General features: G+C 37.9%; 1 protein-coding gene across 8 annotated transcripts in view; it reads right to left on the minus strand.

Moving 5' to 3' along the window:
- The window catches only part of LOC138760804 (son of sevenless homolog 1), a 255,322-nt gene that overhangs the window by 64,908 nt on the left and 169,573 nt on the right, over nt 1-20,841 (minus strand). For all 8 annotated transcript variants that reach the window (XM_069931924.1, XM_069931923.1, XM_069931918.1 and 5 more), the window contains 2 exons: nt 12,288-12,415; nt 10,388-11,043 (listed from right to left, as the gene is read on the minus strand). In XM_069931924.1, coding sequence (XP_069788025.1) covers nt 10,388-11,043; nt 12,288-12,415 — 784 coding nt within the window. The remainder of the gene's footprint in view (nt 1-10,387; nt 11,044-12,287; nt 12,416-20,841) is intronic.

Genomic DNA, 20,841 nt, shown 5'->3' on the forward strand with positions numbered 1-20,841 from the left:
GTTGGTCCAGTTAAGTTTGCTTGTTCATCTTAACTCAATCTTCTTAATCTCTCCTAATATGACAAACCTGCCATACCGGAAAATCAATCTGATGAATGTTCACTTCATTCCCAAATTGCAAGTCTATCTTTCCTTGGGTTGGGAGACCAGATCTACAGTAAATAGAATGTGCGCATCTGTTGGGACCAGTGTTGTAACTGTATTGGGTCAGCTTTTCTATGGGCACAGATGCTTCTTGACTGCAGATCTTCTGTTATAGATTTGGTATGTCATCTTGTCCCATAGCCATTCCAACATTCCAAGCTACTTATAGATAGCTTGTAGAATGAATGGAATTGGATAAGAGTATGTTCAATAATAATGGAGATCTCAGGAGGCAGCTGAAGTGGATCTTCAAGTTAGCACTTCTGGTTGAACATTAATGTGAATACTTCAGTTCAAGGCTCATATGCTGGGCCTTGCCATTGACATGAATGGAAATGTCCCTGAAGCCTCTTATTCCCATTGCTGCTTAACTGTCTAACATTCACACTTTATCTGGCAGGACCTCAAAACTTTGGCCGTGTGATTACTTAGTTCCATTTATCACATCCTGCTTTTGCTGGCCTGCATGCTATTATCCTTGCATTGCAGCTCCATTAAGTTAGCATCTCATTTTTAGATAAGCCTGATGCTGCTCCCAATATGGCATACAATGCAAAGGCAAAATTATGTCTTCACAGATGCCTGCAAATGTCATTTCTACAAGTATTGTCATGGTTCGATGCATCTGCCACTTAGTTCGTGAAAAGTTGATTTGTGGATGAATAGAAGGACCTTGGGGTGCAAATCCATACATCCCTCAAGGGTCACCGCACAGGTTGATAGTTAAGAAGGCTTAGGGGATGCTGGGATTCATTAAATAGGGGGGATTGAATTCAGGAGTGGAGAGGTCATGTTGCAACTCTACAAATCTTTTTAAGACCACACTTGTGACAATAGTGTTCATTTCTGGTCACCTCATTATAGGAAGGATGTGGAAGCAATGGAGTGGGTGCAGAGGAGATTTACTAGGATGTTGCCTGGATTGGGAAACAAGTCTTATGAGGCAAGGCTAGCAGAGCTGGGACCTTTCTCTTTGGAGTGTAGAAGGATGAAAGGAGATTTGATAGAGTGAGCACCTGTTTCCCAGGGCAGAGGACATCTGTACAAAGTTAACAGAGGAAAGTTTAGGGGAGACATCAGGGGTAGGTTTTTCACAAAGAGAGTTGTGGGTGCCTGGAATGGCTTTCCGGGGATGGTAGTGGAGGCTGAAAAATTGGGGGCATTGAAGAGACTCTTAGACAGACACATAGATGAAAGAAAAATAGGTTAAGGGGTAGGGAGGGTTTAGTATTTTTATTTTGGAAGGAATATATGGGTCGACACAACATCGAGGGCTGAAAGATCTGTACTATGCTGTATTCTTCTGTTCTATCCCTGATATTGATTCACTCCTTACCTACTGTGGACCCAATATGATAGCAAACTATTTCAGCACACCTGTCACCAGATTCCAAACAAACACTCTAAGCACCCTTGCAGCTGATTTCCAGAACAAAAAAAAACTTTTTTTTTTGCCTAGTCCCACTGACCTGCACCCAGTCCACAGCCTCCATACCTCTCTCATCCATGTACTGTCCAAATTCTTCTTAAATGTTAAAAATGAGCCCTCATTCACCACTTCAGCTGATAATTGGTCCACTCTCTGTGTGAAGAAATTCACCCTCACGTACCCCTTAAACTTTTTCCCTTTCGCTCTTAACCCATGTCCTCTGGTTTGTATCTCACCTAGCTCAATGGATAAAGCCTATCTACATTTATTCTGTCCACCCCCCTTATAATTTTAAATACCTCTATCAAATCTGCCCTTATTCTTCTAGGCACCAGGGAATAAAGACCTAACCTGTTCAACCTTTCCCTGTAACTCAGTTCCTGAAGTCCAGACAACATCCTAATAAATCTTCTCTGCACTCTTTCTATCTTATTGATGTCTTTCCTGTAGTTAGGTGACCAAAACTGCACACAATGCTCCAAATATGGCTTCACCAATGTCTTATAAAACTTCACTATAACATCCCAACTCCTATACTCAATACTTCGATTTATGAAAGCCAATATGTCAAAAGCTTACTTTACAACCAGACCCACCCTGTGTTGCCACTTTCAGAGAATTACATATCTGTATTCCCACCTCCCTCTGTTCTACTGCACTCCTCAATGCCCTACCATTTACCATGTACATCCTTTCTTGGTTTGTCCTTCTAAAATGCAACACCTCACACTTGTCTGCATTAAATTCCATCTGCCATTTTTCCAGATGGTCCAGATCTCTCTGCAAGCTTTGTAAACCTCTTCACTGTCCACAATGTCTCCAATCTTAGTGTCATCCACAAACTTGCTGATCCAATTTACCACATTATCATCCAGATCACTGATATAGTTAACAAACAACAATGGTCCCAGCACTGATCCCTGAGGCACAACACTAATCACAGACCTCCAGTCTGAGAAGCAGTCATCCACCACTACTTTCTGACTTCTCCCATCCAGCCATTGTCAAATCCAGTTCATTACTTCACCATGAATACCCAGCGCCTGAACCTTCCTGACTAACCTCCTATATGGGATCCTGTCAAAGGCCTTACTAAAGTCCATGTAGACAACATCCACAGCCTTTCCTACGTCAACTTTCTTTGTAATCGCCTCAAAAAACTCTATGAGATTGGTTAAACATGACCTACCACACAAAAGCTGCACTGACTATCCCTAATCTGTTTCTGGATATCCAAATAATTGTATGTCTGATCTTTTAGAACACCTTCCAATAATTTACCTACTACTGATGTCAGGTTAATCAACCTATAATTTCCAGTGTAACCTTTGGAGCCATTTTTAAAACGATGGAGCAAGGTGAGATACCCTCCAATCCTCTGGAACCACACCCGTGGCTAAGGACATTTTAAATATTTCAGCCAGAGCTCCTGCAATTTCTACACTAGCCTCCCTCAAGGTCTGAAGGAATATCTTGTCCAGCTCTGGGGATTTATCCACCCTTATTTGTTTTAAGACAGCAAGAACTTCCTCCTCTTTTATCTCTATAGGTTTCATGACCTCACTATTTGTTTTTCTTTCTTCCAACAAATCTGTGCCCATTTCCTGAGTGAATATTGATTTTTTAAAAATTTAAGATCTCCCCCATCTCTTTTAGCACCATGCAAAGGCAACCACTCTAATCTTAAAGGGGACCAATTTTATCCCTTACTATCCTTTTGCTCTGAATATATCTGTAAAAACCCTTAGGGTTTTCCATAAATTGTCTGACAAAGCAACCATATGGCTTTTAGCCCTCCTAATTTCCTTGTTTTTTCTTGCATATTTTATACTCCACAAGTACCTCATTTTCTCCTTGTTCCCTTTTTCCTGCTATACACCTCTCTTCTTAACCAGATCTCCAATATCCCACAAAAACCAAAGTTCCCTATGCCTGCTGACCTTGCCTTTAATTCTGACAGGAACATACAAACTTTATAGTCACAAAATTTAACCTTTGAAGGTCCTCCACTTATATCACACATCCTTGCAAGAAAACAACTTTTCCCAATCCATGCATTCTAGATCCCGTCTCATTTCCACAAAATTAGCCTTTCTCCAATTTAGATTCTCAACCAAGGCCTAGATCTATCCTTCTCCATAATTAACTTGAAACTACTGGCATTATGATCACTGGACCCAAAATGTTCCCCTACACATACCTCTGTCACCTGTCCTGTCTCGTTCTCTAATAGGATATCCAGTATTGCACTCTCTTTCGTTGGTACCTCTACATATTGAATTAAAAAACTCCTGAACACATTTGACAAACTCCAAGCCACCTAACTGACATCTTTCAACTCATTACTCCTACAGTTACCTTGACTTCACCTCTTCCCAACCTTCTTTAAAGATTCTTTCCCTTTTTCTCAATTCCTCCATCTGTTCCCAAGATGAGGCTTTCCATTCCAGGACATTAGAGAAGCTTTCCTGCTTCAGTAAACATGGCTTCCTCTCTTCTGTCATCAATTCAGCCCTTAACTGCATCTCCTATATTTCCTTCACATCTGCCATGGTCCCTTCTCTACCCCCATCCCAATGCAATAAGGGCTAGGTTCCCCTCTTCCTCACCTACTACTGAATCTTTCATTCTCCAAATTTTCCACCATCTACAATGGGATCCCACTGCCATACACATCTTCCCCTCTTCACTTTTCCCAAACTCCCTTGTCCCATCATCCCTTCCTATGAATTGCCCACAAGATATCCACCCCCCCCCCCCTTCAAGAACTGCTACACTTTCACTTACTCCCTTTGCTATTCAGGACTCCAAACAATCCTTTCAAGTTAATCAGTAAGGGTTATCCTCTTCTCTAGGAGACTGAACATAGATTAAGATATTGCTTTGTTGCACACCTTCGCTCTGTCCACTGCAAAAGTAAGGATCTTCCAATGGCAAACCACTTCAATTCCACATGATATTGCCACACTGACATGTTAATCCATGGCCTCACCTTAAAATTTGAGCCCACTGGCAAATTGGAAGAACATCTTGTATCGATCAATATCAACTTATTCACATTCCTTTAACCTTCCTTCTCTGGTCTCTCTCTTTCCCTCATCCCTCAGTTTCCTTCCTTAAGCCCCCACCCACTTCCCCTTCATCTCCTATAGAAAATTGTCTTTCCTAGCCCTCTGCCTTCTCCCCATCACTTCTCAGCTCCTTTTGCTACTCTCCAACTATTTACTTCTTATCTGTTAGCCTCTGCCCTCTGCTCCCCCTTCCTCCCCCACCTTATTTTTATTAAGACATCTGCCTGATTTTCAGCACTTTTAAAAGAGGGCTCAGGCCTGAAATGTCAACTGCCTTTTACTTTCTATGGATGATGCATGAGTTTCTCCCACACTTCTAAGTAGTAAACAATTTTTTCACATCTTGCACTGCACAGATAACCTTCTTTAGATAGGGAGGACACAACAGTACATAATATTGCAGAGACAGTCTCAACAGCGTCCTTGGATAATTGGTGCAAGATGGTTTCTGTTACAGTTAAATTCTGGCAATGCAAACCAAGCACTCCTTGCTTTCTAAATGCTTGCTGTATTAACTTTCTGCAATTAATGTACAAGAACACCCAGGTCTCTCTGAACACTAGCACCCTTCAATCTCTCAGCACTGACAAAGTCAGTGCAGAGTTGAGGAAACTGGAAGAAATTGAGCTAAATATAGGTTTTACATTCAGTCAGAGTTTATCTTGTATCTTTAATGAGAGCATGTTTTAGATTTACACATATCTTAAATTTGATTTCTCAAGTCAGGGAATCTCCTACACATTTTTGAAGTATAACACACGTGCAATTATTAAATACATTTCACTTTCCTCTATGTCCTTAAATAAGAAAGTCAAGAGGTTATACTATACCATTCATTTTCCTTGAACAGAAAGTTTTTGTTCCACAACTATTTATAACGATTCAACAACTGAGAGATGAGTTCAATAATTTTATATGCAGGATTTGAGTTTACATTATCATTTAGCATTATTTGTGGACAATTAGCTAAATGAACAATGTACAGTACATCTTTAAATGTTTATTAATGGCTTTATTTAATACTTATTAACACTCTGAATCCCCCAATTGCCAAGCCCTTTTACAAACAGTTCTGAATCAAGAATGAACAATAAGCTTCTTTGAAAACAATCATCCATGCATTCCACAAGAAAGGAAACGGACACACCGTTGACGCACAAAGAGAGCACTTAAACACCACCATACTATAAATAGAACACATTTCAGTGAAATATATGCGGGCATAGGTCATCAGCTTTAAAACTTTGGCAATTCTGACCTTTTTTGCTCAGTTTATTTTTTTTTAAAGTTTAAATAAAAGGAGCAAAGCAATTACTTTTTCTGACAGGAAAGAAGCAGGAGGTAGCAAATTCAAATCAGGTTTCACAAATGGTAGAAGTGGCTTTTACGAACATTTCATTTGGGGCAAGGGTGTGGATCGCACAGGAAGTACCTTTCTACCACCAATAAAAATTAATACACTATTTATTTCCTGACACTGAGCTTTTTTCTGACTTGAGTATAAAATTAATATTTGACAGTTGCTTGGGAAAAATATTAATTTCAAAATGAAAAAAAATCTGCATTCATAGAATGCCTTTGGTGTAATGAAATATAGTCAGGAATGCCAAATTTAAAAAATGATTAAGTTTTACACTGAGCCACAGGAAGGGATGACCAAACCTTGGTCCAGAAGATCAATTTTAAGGAGCAATTTAAAAGGAGAGGTAAAAGTAGAGAGTTCAAGGGAAGGAATTTCATAACATAATGTCATGATAACTGAAGGCAACAACCAGCAACAGTAAAATGATTAAAATGAAAATTGAAACTGCACAAGAATTTTAGGACTACATCGATTTTCAAGTTGAAAGTCTGGTAGAAGGTATAGATATGATGGATGGATGAGAATCTAAACTATTTACAGGCAGCAGTGTTTTGGATGAATGCAGAGGACAACTACAGAATTAACAAAGACATATTTGAACATTTCATCAAATGTGCTGAAACAGGGATGTTACAAAGGTGGAAATAGGTATTTAGTGACCAAGCAGATATGTGGTCAGAAAGCTTCAGATCACTTCATTGACCCCCACCATCACAGGTCCTTCCTGATTGCACTGGGTATCATCCATAAAAGGCTCTGCAGTTACACAGCACCTTCCAAACAAACAACGTTTACTACCAAGAAGGACAAGACCAGCATGTTATCCTCCAAGATGCATACCATTCTCATTTAGAAATTACACTTCCATTCCTTCTCGTCTTACTGGATTCAAAATCCTGGAACTTTTCACCTAGTGGCATTGTTGGACTATCTCCGTAAGAAGGATTGCTATAGTTCATGAACAAGACGTGGGAAGTAAATGCAAACAATGTATAAATCTTTGAGAATGAATAAAATTGCTGGGCAAAATAATACAAAAATAATCATTTTCCAGTTTTTGCTAGTGATACCAGTTTTATCTCACCATTGCCCCTCTGGACCACTCAGCTATTTTATTTTCCTTATCCAGTACTAGGTGAAGAGAAATTCCTTACAAAATACAGTGATGAAAACTTGAACCATTCTTTGGTTCCCATGACAAATTCTGCTTTCTTTCGATCCATTTCAGTCTTTGGAAGTGATTTGAAGCTTTTTGACTACAAATCTGTTTGGTCACTAAATACCTATTTCCACTTTTAATGGTTTGAATGTATCAGCTCATCTGCAAGGAAAGCTGTTTGATCAGTTTTGTTGGGATCAAGGGAATTGGATACAGATATACTTCCAGCTCTTGTAATAAAATGAACTTCGAGAAAACAATGGGTTAGAATCTCATTACCCAATTTCAAGACTGGAATGATGGGTATCATGGGAGGAAGTTGACTCGATGGAGATTGAGCTATTTGACTCTGTTGATTTGAGAAAGTTAGGGAAGCAGAAGAATTAAATTAATTGACAGACGTTTCTTGAAACAGGAAAAGCCCATAATCATCCCACACTGCTGTGGAAGGTAGAGATGGAAAATAGTTAAGGAAAATGATTTGTGATGATGCACAAAAACTAGAATTACTTTTGCATTTCTAAAAAATTTTTGAAGTTATCCACATTATTAAAGGATCAAATAATATTCACTGCATTCCTGTTATAACTGACAAAGAATGATTGTATTAGTTCCCCAATCCTCAAAGTTGTTCAAACCTGGATTTTTAGATTTAAAGGACGATAGAAGAAGGAGTTTTAGCAAGAACAAAAGCATCAAAGTATGAAGGTGCAATTTATTGGTCTAGTATCTGTAAAAATCTCCTAATAAATCATTGGCCAGAATATAGATGACAAGGTATGCAAATCTGCTAAGTTGTGTATTCTTGAATATGAAGGATATACTGCAGGGTAAATTAACATTTTCTCCTTTTTTCATCCATGGTTAGTTTAAAAAAAAACACATCCTGCACAGTGAAATTCATTACTTTGTGTTACAAATTGTTTTAAAGTAATACTCAGAGGATTTTTTTTCAGAGTTTTGCATGATGCTTAACTTTATCATTTGTGAGGCTTTTTGTTTTTAAATCAATATGAATGTTGGCTGACCTATAAATATAGTATTCTGCAATATTTTGTACTCTCATAATTAAATTTTTGGTCATTAGTACACTAGTTAAACAAAAGTTCTTCAATGTCTGCACCAAAGCAATTTCTTATCTAATTCACTATCTACCTCATTTCTTCTTGCTTTTTCCCCTCTGCTTTCAACTTCTTTCATTCTCTTCAATATTACTCTGCGCACAATAATATCCCAACGTATATTTATGGTCACACCCTCAGGCATGCTACTTCATATGAACTTCATGGCAATTGCAACTAACATTGATAGGCAAGTTTGTTATTTTCTTTTCCTGTTTTCCTTTTTACATTTTCCAATCCCAATTTTTTCAATTTCATTGTCCTCAAGTGAAGAACATGTCTCGAAGCATCATGCAAAACTCTGAAAAAAAATCCTCTGAGTATTACTTTACAACAATTTGTAACACAAAGTAATGAATTTCACTTTGCAGGATGTGTTTTTTTTAAACTAACCATGGATGAAAAAGGAGAAAATGTTTACTTTCCCCTTCAGTATATCCTTCATATTTAAGAATACACAATTTAGCAGAAACATTGCTGGCTCCATATTAATTAAAGTAGTACATTGCATTCTAGTTATTTATATTTCCTCCTTTAGGAAGAAAAGATAGCTGTTTAGCATGTCTTAACAACTTCTAAGCTGCAACATGAAAAGTCTCCAAAGCTAAAAGCATCCAGAGAGAAATGGGAGTTGTCATGCCCAAGATTGTAAATTGCTGCGAAAGGTGGTGAATGCAGCTCAATCACACAAACCTCCTTTCCCTTCGTCAACTCCACCTATACTTCCTGCTGTCTTGGAAAGACAATCACAACTCTTAAACACAGTCAGGGAGAAGATTCAAGAGTATGAGATTGCATATCAACAGGTTCAAAGACAGTTTTTTCTTCCTGATCAGCTCCTGAATGAAACTCACAAGAATGATCTCATACTACCCTTGCTTTACACAGCTATTCTTTCACATACTGTAATGTGCTCTTGCTCTTTTACTCCACAGTTCTGTGTGCATGTTAGAGTTGATTTGCTGGATTGCTTACAAAATGAACATTTATCACTCCACCAGATACATTAAGACCACAAACATAAACATGAACTTGAAACTAGGGGAAAGGCAATTGAAAAACATTTTCACTGTAACAAACTATTGAATAATTTCGCTTCCAACATAATTTACCAATATCCTGCCTGAGTTTTGTACAAAATTGATCATATTGATTTTTTTTTTAAAAAAATCAAAATCTGAGACACTGATAGTCAACTCCAAAAATTCATACGATGATTTCCTCCAGAAAATATATCATGGAAAGGCAGTCTGAAATCTTAACTTCCCTGCTGTAGAGATAACTAAAAGGAAAAGATGACTCATAAGATTTGGTTCAAAAATAGTTCCAAGATTAGAAATGACCTTTGTTCAATCAATGCCAGCTGATTTAAATACACAAGAAAAACATATCATTGAAACAAAAATAACAATAGGCCATTTCAGAAACAGATTTGTCAAATACAACTTAATGTTAGAAAATCATGGAGAATGGCAAATCACAATCAATCCATATGTGTGCCTAGGGCATGTATTATCTGTAGCAGAGCTTAAATAACTGCTAAAATCTCTGTTCGGTAATGTTGCTTAAGACCCCATGCAGATACAGGGAGAATGTACAGACTTCTTACAGACAGCGTGGGATTTGAACCCAAGCCCCAATCGCTAGAACTGTAAAGGCACTGCACTAACTGCTATGCCAACCGTGCTGCCCAAGCCCAGCTTCTACTAGGAAGATGAAATGCTCACATTGGGCTTTACAGAGAAACCACATGCAGATTGAATGACTGCCTCAAGGTAACCCCGAGCTTCCAGGTACTTGTCACTTTGTCCATGCAATACTCTAATCTCATGAAGCCATTGTAAACTTGAGGAACATATTTCATCTTCACATTAGGTTAATGACTTGAAACATTACACTGCTTTCCTTTCTATATGTTTTTTTTATTTCAAATTTCTGGAGATTTCCTTTTATTTTTGATAACATAAGAGTTGAACTGGTGCAACTTCCATTTGTAACTAACTGAGCAAATGTAAACTTCTTTCAACATTCACTAAAGGATAAAGAATCTTAAACTCACTCAATTTTGAAGGGAGGTTAGAGGAAAAAATTTCCACCTACCTGCATACATATGGTAAGTTAGCCGCTCAATCAGCTTTATAACAGTTCCAGCTTTGATAATGGGAATTCCTGATTTAGATTGTACATTCTCCTCAAACACAATGTTCTCCTCAGAGTCTGGCTCAGCAAATCTGTACAGATCAGAACTTGGAAGTCTAAGTGGCTCTTCTTTTTCTTCTTGTAGCATTGTGGCATCCAGCATTCTCTCCAATGTACTCCGATATTGTAAAGAAATTAAAGCTGCCATCCAGTTATTCTTTTCCTCTGCTGATTTGGCAGCAAATATTACACTGTTTTCATCCTTCAAGATAACTTCAAAGGCATGTTTGTAATCATTAGTGTCATCTTTATCATTGATTTGTACCTTTCGCATGAAAAATTTCTCTTTGAGACGATATTCAGCATAACTTCCGCCAGGTAACCTAGGCTGACCATGATTTGATTTACAGCAAATCATTAAGCCATCAAACAGGAATATATGTCTTTCATGTTTTGCTCCCACACGTGTCAGTGTGCCTTCCATAATAAATTCATTACAACATTGTCCAATATCCTTGCCTTCCCAGCCATCAATATTTTTTTGGATTTCATTCATTTTCTTAATTGCCAGATGTTTGCTTTTCATTTGTTGATTATAAAAGCGACAGGCAGACTCACTGGAAAATAAAATAATGCTGTATCAAGGTTCAATATCTTAGCATTGAAGTGTGATCTTAGTTGTGATACACTTCTGACCTAAAAGCTAATACTTTATTAACATCCAGTTTAAATTAGAGAAGTAAACCACAAAAGATCCAGGTGTGCTGGACATAAAGTGTTCACCAGTCATATTATATACTCCATCGTTCTGAAACATTTCGCTCCCTTTTAATTTAATTTATTTTCAAATTTAGAGATACAGCACGGTAACAGGCTCTTCTAACCCACAAGCCCATGCCATCCAATTACACCCACGTGATCAATCAACTTACCGACCATGTACATTCTTGAAATGCAGGAAGAAGCCAGAGCACCCATGGGCAACACACGTGGTCATGGGGAGAATGTTGCTAACTATTGACAGACAAGGCTAGATTTGAACCTGGGTTGCTGTCTCTGAAATAGCATTCTGCTAACCACTTTGCTAAACGTGCTGCCTTTCCCATGAGCACGTTTTGTGCAAACCTATCCAGGATCCAGGTCACAGACTTGTTTTAGGATATTGCCAAAAGTTCCAATTGCCAACATGAACCAGATCTTTCCAAGATGGGCCAATCTTGCTGGTTATTCCCTTTCTTCCTTGCATGTCGCACCTCAATGCATAGTCCATCAACTATGAGTCACCTCACAATTTTAACAATATCTCTACTCAAAACGACACTGCTTAATGACTGGAAAAATCCATTTATCCCACTTGTTACACTTAAACTGGTGCTTATTTCTTGAATAGTGAGCAGGAAAAAAAAATTTTCAGGGAAAAAAATAGAAACAAAGCTGAAACAAATTGTAACGTTCACCTATTTCTTAGAAGAGATAGAGTACCATAGCAGAGATTCTTCTATTAAACATTTTCAAAGAATGACTTTAATTTTTAAAACAAAATATTGCAGCATGCTATTTAAGAAGTAATTTTAAGCTTTTATTTTTAAGAGTGTTTCACTGCTTACCATCTGATGCGCAGTAAAGTTGTCATGTTCACAATTAAGATGTTGCTTGAATTTAGCTTCAGTTGTAAAAGCCTTAAGTACACAAAATACTTGGAACAAAAACAAGCTTTATACACCTGACGTTACTTCCTTGTAAAAAGCAGGCTTGCCACTAAAACAGTTTATTGTTGTGAATATGAAAAGGAAATGGGAACAACGGGAACTTAACTTGTGGCCAATCAGGAACATTTCAGGGCTGAATGGAAATTGCTTACCTCAGCCTTCTCTTTGCAAGGCTTTTTGAACAAATCCTTTCCATGCTGCTCTGCAAGTTAAGCAATGCAGTTATGGCTTGTTTTAAGCATTCTTTGTCTTCTTCATTGTCACTTTTCTCTTCTAATTGCTATTGAAATGAGGAAAGAATAAGATTTAATCACATGCAGAAATTGTTACTCATGATGCAATGAGGAAAATGTGTGGTTTTTCATAGAATATCAAAATGTATGAGTTTTATCTGCACCAGTTATCAAAGATTCACTTTTTTCATGAGTCTGAATTTAAATCTACTAAATGTAATTTTTTAAAAAGAAAAACACTATTATCAAACTTTACCCTACTTTGATTATGACAACATTATTCAAAGTCACGGTCATTGAACAGAGCAGGCAAATTCAAGTTAAAAAAAGTTAGGAATAGGGAGGCAAAAAAATGGCAGACTCTAAAGGTCACAGATGAAGGATGGTGGTGGGGACGAGCTCCACAAATGTTCTTCATGGTGCACGTCTCGAACTCCTCGGAAAACCAAGTCCAACTCCTGGCCTTCATATGTGGCATTGTTCTAATGCCTGGCGTAGTTGTTCTCACCGACAGAAGAAAGAGCAAAGGCAAGCCACTGGTGCTTTGAAATCAGTTGCTTTGACCAGATGGGGTTTGTTAAGCATGGACGGTAACTCATCTAGGAGAGGAAAACCTCCGCTGCCTTGTGGCTATACCCGCTCACAGGAAAAGCTTTGGGAGTAAACCCTGAGGAAAAATCCGAAAATGAGAGTCCTGAAGGCAGCTGACTGCAGTACCCAGCACCACCCGGCACAGCAACTCCTGCGATGCTGGAACTAAACTGTATTGACTTTTGTTGTTCCTTTCGACCTGTCATTAGCGTGGGGGGGGGGGGGGCATCCCAACTGCATGAGCAACAGATGGATCTCCATGTCAACTCTGTCCTGGAGAGGCCACTCCAGCTTTGCTTTAGTTGATGCCATTCCAGGATTGGTCTCAATAGCCACAGTCGACGCTGCTCAACAAACCAGTGACTACCAGAGAGGTAGAACCCATAGTCAACCACAACCGACGAAGGCCACAAAAAATGGCAGATACAGTCAGCCTTCTTTTTCATATTAAGTAAAAGGGCACATAATAAACATAAGCACTTCAGAAATTAGGTTTTTATTCCTGAGATAATGACACCAAATATGGAAGTAAAACCAAAATTGTGAGTCTCTTTCTTGCCTATAGAATGACAATCCTTAAGCATCTGGGACATCCAATAAATTTAAATATTATCTGTAAAAAATATTTCACAAGATATAGGAGCAGAAGTAGATCAATTGTCCCATCAAGTCTGCTCTGGCATGACTTATTAGAATCATTGCAGTTATTTTTGGCCATGATTTTATTTCCTTTTTCAATCAATACAATTTTTTTTAATGTTTCAAGAAACATGGAATAAATCACACAAACAATTCACTAATTTTAAGGACATTTTTCCACCTCATCATTCCGATTTTTATTTTAATTTTATTTTCACTTCATTAGTTTTAATAGCTGTTTTTTTATATTTTTATATTTGACATATAAACTTGTGTACATTTTTTATTTTTCATCAATGAAAGAGCCTTTATTTGTCTCAGTGTTTGAGCCTCATTTTGAATGTTGATGACAAGTATGATGACTTTGTGGTGTTACACATTTCTCAAGATACATCATTAACTGCAAGTTGAATTGTTGGTGTATATTCCTTTGATTCAATTATTTTCCTGGAAGTTATTTGGAGAAAATAACTGAAGAAGTGAAGGCATCAAATTTTAAGTAAAGTTTTGTAAATCAAATACATTTTCTAGAAAAGTTAAGATGCAATTTCTTTGCTGCTTATTGGATTCTTGACATGGACATCACAATAAGATTTTTTTAACCTAATACAGTCAAAATCAAACATCTGTAATGTACTTTTACATTTGCAATAAAAAGGACACTGTTTGACCTACTGAGTTTCAGTATCGTATTTTTACAGTCAAAGTCATATAGAATCACAGCATGGAAACAAGCCCTAAATCCACTATCCACAACCATCAAAATGCACCAATTTTCACAATCATCAACACCTTATCTATTTGATTCTTCCCTCATACCATCAACTCTCTCAGATTCTCCCCCTCTCAAACACATTAAGGGGAATGCAAAGTGGCCATTTAATCCAGCAAACTACTCATTTTGATATGATGTGGGAAACTGCACAAGTCACAGGAAGAACTTGCAAAATTCACACAAATAGCACTGGAAGTCAAGATTGAACTCAGGTCACTGGATTAAGAGGCAGCAGCTCGACTGTGATGTGTGTGTGTGTGTGTGTGTGAGTATATATATATATATATATATATATATAAATCAAATATATAAAAAATCAAAATGTTTTGTTAAGTAACAATCCACAGAAATGCTAGGCAATCACTATCTACAATTACAGATCAACATTTTAACCTTTAAATCTAATGGTTCTACCATCACCAAATCTCTCACCATCAATTAGCAATCATTATTGAACAGAAAGCTGAACTAACCATATAAATGGAGTGGTACAAGAGTTGGTCAGAGGCTGGGATTCTTACTGTCAATGCTCTTTAGGTCCCAAACTTTTCCACTATCTACAAGGCAGAAATTAGTGGCATAATTGAATGCACTGCACTTTCCTGGACAAGGGCAGTTTCAATAATGCTTGGGAAGCACAGCACCATTCAAGATTAAGCAATCTGTGTAATTATAACTCAACTCATTAGTCTAAATATACATTGCCTTCATCATCATTGCAGTGTGTGCCTTCAACAAAATAAACTGCAGTTACCCATCTAGACTACTGCAATAATAAGTCACAAACTGATAATATCTACCACAAAGACCATACGTGGAAAAACCACCACCTGCAGTTTCCTTCCAAATCATATTCATACCACATCTCAAAGGACAATAGAGATGAGCAATAAAGGTTGGCCTTGCCAGCGACGTCTGCATCCTGAAAAGTTGATCAGTTTAAAAAAAAAATGATTGGCCTAAATAGAAATTTTGTCATAATTTCTATTTTCAAATATTTTAAACAATGGAAACTTAATTATAATTTAGAATCCACTTATTTTGTCAAAAACTGTACACAACTCATAAAATGTTTTTCTAATGCTTGAAAAATAGAAGAAAATCAAATGTGCTTCGGAAGTTAAAGTTGTTCCTTATTTTATTTTTAAATATAGAAAGATGTTTTAACAATTAGAATTAATGGATGTCCATTTTTTTCTGGAATTGTTTAAAATAAGAATTTACAATATACATCTGAACTACTGAAATTAGCAAATGATCTAATGAATTAAAGTCTCCTTCAATGATACCCATTAATGCATTACTTACTCAGTGCTACATTGTCATCTTAATCTTCTGACAAGAGTCCTTACAGCATTAACCTTGAGCTATACCATTAGAATATACCAGAGGCATAGTGACAACATTCAGTTTGGAACTCAATTTTTAAATAAACTAAGTAATTGTCACTTTTGCACTAAGTTAACAGAGTAACTGAATTCAACTATGTAATCAAGTTCATTGTACAAGAAAATGTGCAGTTAAATAGCATACAGCAGTAGCACAAGTAAAGAATTTAAATTTTGAGAGAACTACAAAAGCAAACCTTGATCATTATAAAATAATGATTCCAGAGACCCTAAGCATTATACAAATCATTAGGCTTTTTCAGGTGCATTCTTAGCGTAGAATGCACCTGAAGAAGCAGAAGCGACCCTTTAAATTGCTGTTCAAGTGGCAGCGTTTAAAGCGCAATGCTGGCCACCTGAAGGACACAGCTGCACAAGATGTGGCTCTGAGTCCACTCAGGCTCCTGCCCAGTGTCAGCTGTGATCAGCAGCCTGACCCTTTAACATCCGCTTTCAGCCAGCTGGATTCAGGTGGCTGGGGGAGCCACTGAGCTGAGCTGATTATCCCTCTCAGAGGAGGGTTACATAGCTCGCCTCAAGAGCGCCTCCTGCACATTCAGGCAGCCTCAAAACAGCCGTATATTGCCTAAACATGCGGCTTTACATGCGGGGCAATTGGCCACCTGAAAGTGCCTAGTGTGATGGCAGGATTCTAATTCTGAATTTGCTTATTGATCATATTTTCACCACACATTTTGGAGAGAGTGCAGAGATTTACAAAAACAATATCTGCTACATAGAAATATTAAAAAAAACTAGGATTGTCCTTTCTTTCCTTTTCAATATTTTAATTGCTTTTTTTAATAAATACAAAACAATAAAGAAAAGGGAACAAAACGGAAAATACAATATCGTGTGTGTGTGTGTGTGTGTGTGTGTGTGTGTGTGTGTGTGTGTGTGTGTGTGTGTGTGTGTGTGTGTGTGTGTGTGTGTGTGGTATGAAGATAAAACTTCAAACAGTATGGACTTGGTCCCCCCCTCCACTGCACTGAGTATAAAATACCTAACCTACTCTATTAAAAAAAATAAAACTCACCAAAAAAATCTGAGCATCTTATCCTGAGGATTACATATATTTTGTAGCTTTTGATTCATACCATGTATCAAAAAATAAAGACAAGAATGAGTACATCTAATCACATTAAAAACATTTAGATCAAATGAAAATAAGACAAAAGGTTGCCATGTATCTTCAAATTTCACCTACGAAGGGATTATCCTTATTGCAACAAAGGATAGTAAAAAAGTCTTGTCCAAAATTAGAAACCATTTAATTATGGGGACAGCAGTGACTGGAGAAAAATGATCAGAAAACACAATATCTGGCAAAAGAACTAAAGGGCAGATGAAGAGATATTTGCCTAAAAATCTTGGTATATGTGTTCAGCTGAGGCGATAGTAAACTCATTTGACCCAAGGTAAATCGATTTCCGAGGTAAATCATGCAATTCTTGAAAGTCAGTCAATCAAGCACTTCCTGTTCATGAAATATATTTTTGGGATTACATTGTTCCAAAGAAATGTTGCATGGAGAAGAGTGAGAGGGATGGATGGGGTAGGTTGTTGGGAAGTTGCTCAAAGGTCATGGTCTTATTCTCACTGGGAAACTTCCTACACACATTTTCAGGCCTCAAACTTCAACATTCTCAATTAACTCTTTAACCCTAAGAACCATCCTTCACCAGCACACCTCTCTGCAGCCACCCAACACCACCTGCTCCTCCTATATATATGTCTCCCTAATTTCCCTCTACTAAAACTGAAGTTGCTGGGCTCTCTAATTTTACCATTCTACCAATCTAGGCTGATCTCCTCAGCCACAACTATCAAATGTCATGTCTAAATATCTCTCCCCATCACAAAGGCACCAACAAGCATGTTCTTCCTTCAGCTCTTGTCGAAGAACATGGTGCTGCTGGTTCTCACTCTTCTCTTCCCAACAAAAGAACACAGTGCTATCAATATCACTCGGCTCCTCCTCACCATTCTCTCTACACCCTAGGCCTCTGGCCGAACACCTGAGCCTGATCGGGGAAGAAGATGATGAACAGCACATTTGGTGTGAAAATGTGCAATAATAGGTATTTTGTAATGGAGATGCCATGAGAATAGAACCAAAATATTTAATATGCCATCTGATCTCCACAATTCAAAATTAGTTTTGGGGTACATAAGAATTTCCAGACATCTCTTTAAAATCTGCAGCATGTTAACAACAAAAACTAAAATCATACATTGAACAAGCTAATAGCATATATATTACACTTACACAGACAGGCACACACACAAATACATACACGTGTATATACATACGGGAGGACAAGGTAGAAGGCATGTTGTAAACAGCATACAAGATTATGGATCCTGGAATAATTCTAAGCAACCACTTCTGCACCTGAACAAACTCAAAAGATCTAACAAATTGGAGTTCAAGCTGCAGTCATTTATTATGTTAAGGGATGGGAGATCCCTCTTAATGATTTTATTTCCCTTATAATTTGAACTGGGGCCAGACACAATCTTTAGAGGAGGCAGTATTTTAGAATGGTTCGATTAATGGTAAATGGCATATTAAATCAGGCACAGTACTTAAGAAAAAGCTGGAGCAAGAACTAAAGGGTGTGCAAAGGATGAAAGTCACTGAGCCAATTAACTGGGCAAATTCCATAGTGGTCAAATAAAAACCAAATGGCTGCTTGAGAATATGTCTGGACCCTAAAGACTTAAATCAAGCAATAAAAATGGGTCACTACCCAACACTGACACCAGAAGACATCACAGCAGAACTAATAGGATCAAAAATCTTTAGCAAGCTAGATGCTAAGAATGGGTACTGGAATGTGAAACTAGGTGAGGAATCAACACTACTAACAACGTTCAATACTCCATTTGATCGTTATAAGTTCCTGCGACAACCTTTTGGCTTAAAGGTGAGCCAGGATGTGTTCCAACAGATCAATGAGACCTAAAGAGGGTGTAAAGGTGCTGTTGGCATCACGGACAACATCTAAGTTTTTGGCAGAGCTGGAAATGCTCATGATCTTCATCTCCATGAGGCCATGGAGAGAACAAGAAGTGCTGGAATCAAACTTAATGCAGACAAATGCATTATAAACGAGAAGGAATACCAATTCTTTGGAATGGTGTGCAGTCCTGATGGGGTAAAGCCAAGCTCAGAGAAGGTTAAGCCATTGCCGAGATGGAGCACCCAAAGGACAAAAAGGAACTCAGAAGTTTCCTTGGGTTGGTCCAATACACGAATTCCTTCCTACCACATATGTCAGACTACACCGCAAGTATCAGAGTTGCTGAAGGAAGACGTGGAATTTCAGTGGTCACCATCACATCAGAGAAGTTTTGACCAGCTCAAAGAAATAATATGCAGAAGTGGAGTTGAGATATTATGATAGAAAAAAAACCCTTCACTCTGCAAGTAGATGCATCTAACAGAGGTCTTGGAACAGCATTAATACAAGAAGGAAAACCAATAGCTTTTGCCTCAAAAGCATTAACAACAGCAGAGACCAGATATGCCAATATTGAGAGAGCTGTTGGCGGTCATATATGGATGCGAAAAGTTTCACAAGTTTCTGTATGGAAGAAATTTTATTGTGGAAAGTGATCATCGCTCACTGGAACACATCCAGAGAAAGAACCTAAGCAAGGCACCAGCTAGATTGCAAAGATTACTTATACGACTACAATGCTATGACTTTGACTTAATATACATACCAGGCAAAGAGATGGTGCTTGCTGATACTTTGTCATGACTTTCCCCGAATGAAAAATAGGAAATGGAAGACATGGGGATCAAGATACATCATCTCATCAGTGTGACCAATTATAAATGAAACCAGATCAGAGAAGCAGTAAGGACGATGAGTTGCAAATGCTTTCTCAACAAGTCATACTAGGAAAGCAGATACAGCCTTCAATATGTCAATATTGGTCTATCAGAGACGACATATCATTGGAGAATGGTGTTCTGCTGGCTGGATCAAGAATTATTATACCTGAAACAATACAGAAAGAGATATTCCAGAAAAGACATCGAGGTCATATTGGAATGGAGAAATGCAAACTCAGAGAAAAGTCAGCCATGTACTGGACTGGTATATACAAAGACATTGAAAATATGATAGCTACATGTTAAATATGCCAAAAGTACAGAAATACACAACAAAAAGATGAAATAATTTCCACAGAAGCACCTGCCAGGCCATGGCACACAGTGGGAGCAGAATTGTTCACAGAGAATCAAGTGGTATCTAGTATTTGCGTGCTACTACTCCATTTGTCAAAAGTTTCCATTTGTCAAAAGGGTGAAAGACCTGAGAGTGTCAACTATCACCTCAGAAATGACAGCTCTCCTTGCTGAACAAGGAATACCCAAGCAAGTAATATGTGACAATGGAACAAGTTCATGTCACAAGAATTCAAAAAGCTGGCTGCAGAGTATGGGTTTGTTATCACTACATCATCCCCATATTACTCTAGAGATCATGAGTACATTGAAAGACAAGTGCAAACTGTGAAACACCCACTAGTTAAGGGTCGCAAAATAAAAGAAGACCCATACCTAGTTCTTCTATCATTTCAAGCAATATCTTTAAGGGCTGACATGAAGTCCTCAGCTGAATTTCTAAATGGCAAGAGATATAAAACAACTCTGCCAAGCAAAATAAACTCTCTCCAGAAGACCAGGAGGAAACCAGAAGAAGATATGCTGACACACAAGAAGGATGTCAACATCAAGAGCTCTTGTTGAAAACATGGATCCCAGCAAAGGTCATCAGAGAAGCTGAGACACCAAAATCATGCATTGTTAAGACAGACTCTGGCAATCAGCCGAGGAGGAAAAGAATTCACATCCAGCCAACACAAGGTGCGATGAAGCAGAAAGTTTTAATACCAGCAAAGTCTGCAACAGCAATATTAAGTGAGATATCAAGTGAAGAGACCAGAAGCATTAATACTGAAACATCAACACAGCAATTGTCAGGTGAAGCACAACAAGCTACATCATCTACAAATGTACCAGCAACAGAGCTCACTGGTCACAGCCAAATCCACAAGATGA

Source organism: Narcine bancroftii, chromosome 4, assembly GCF_036971445.1.
Source record: "Narcine bancroftii isolate sNarBan1 chromosome 4, sNarBan1.hap1, whole genome shotgun sequence".
In the NCBI taxonomy this organism is placed as follows: domain Eukaryota; kingdom Metazoa; phylum Chordata; class Chondrichthyes; order Torpediniformes; family Narcinidae; genus Narcine; species Narcine bancroftii.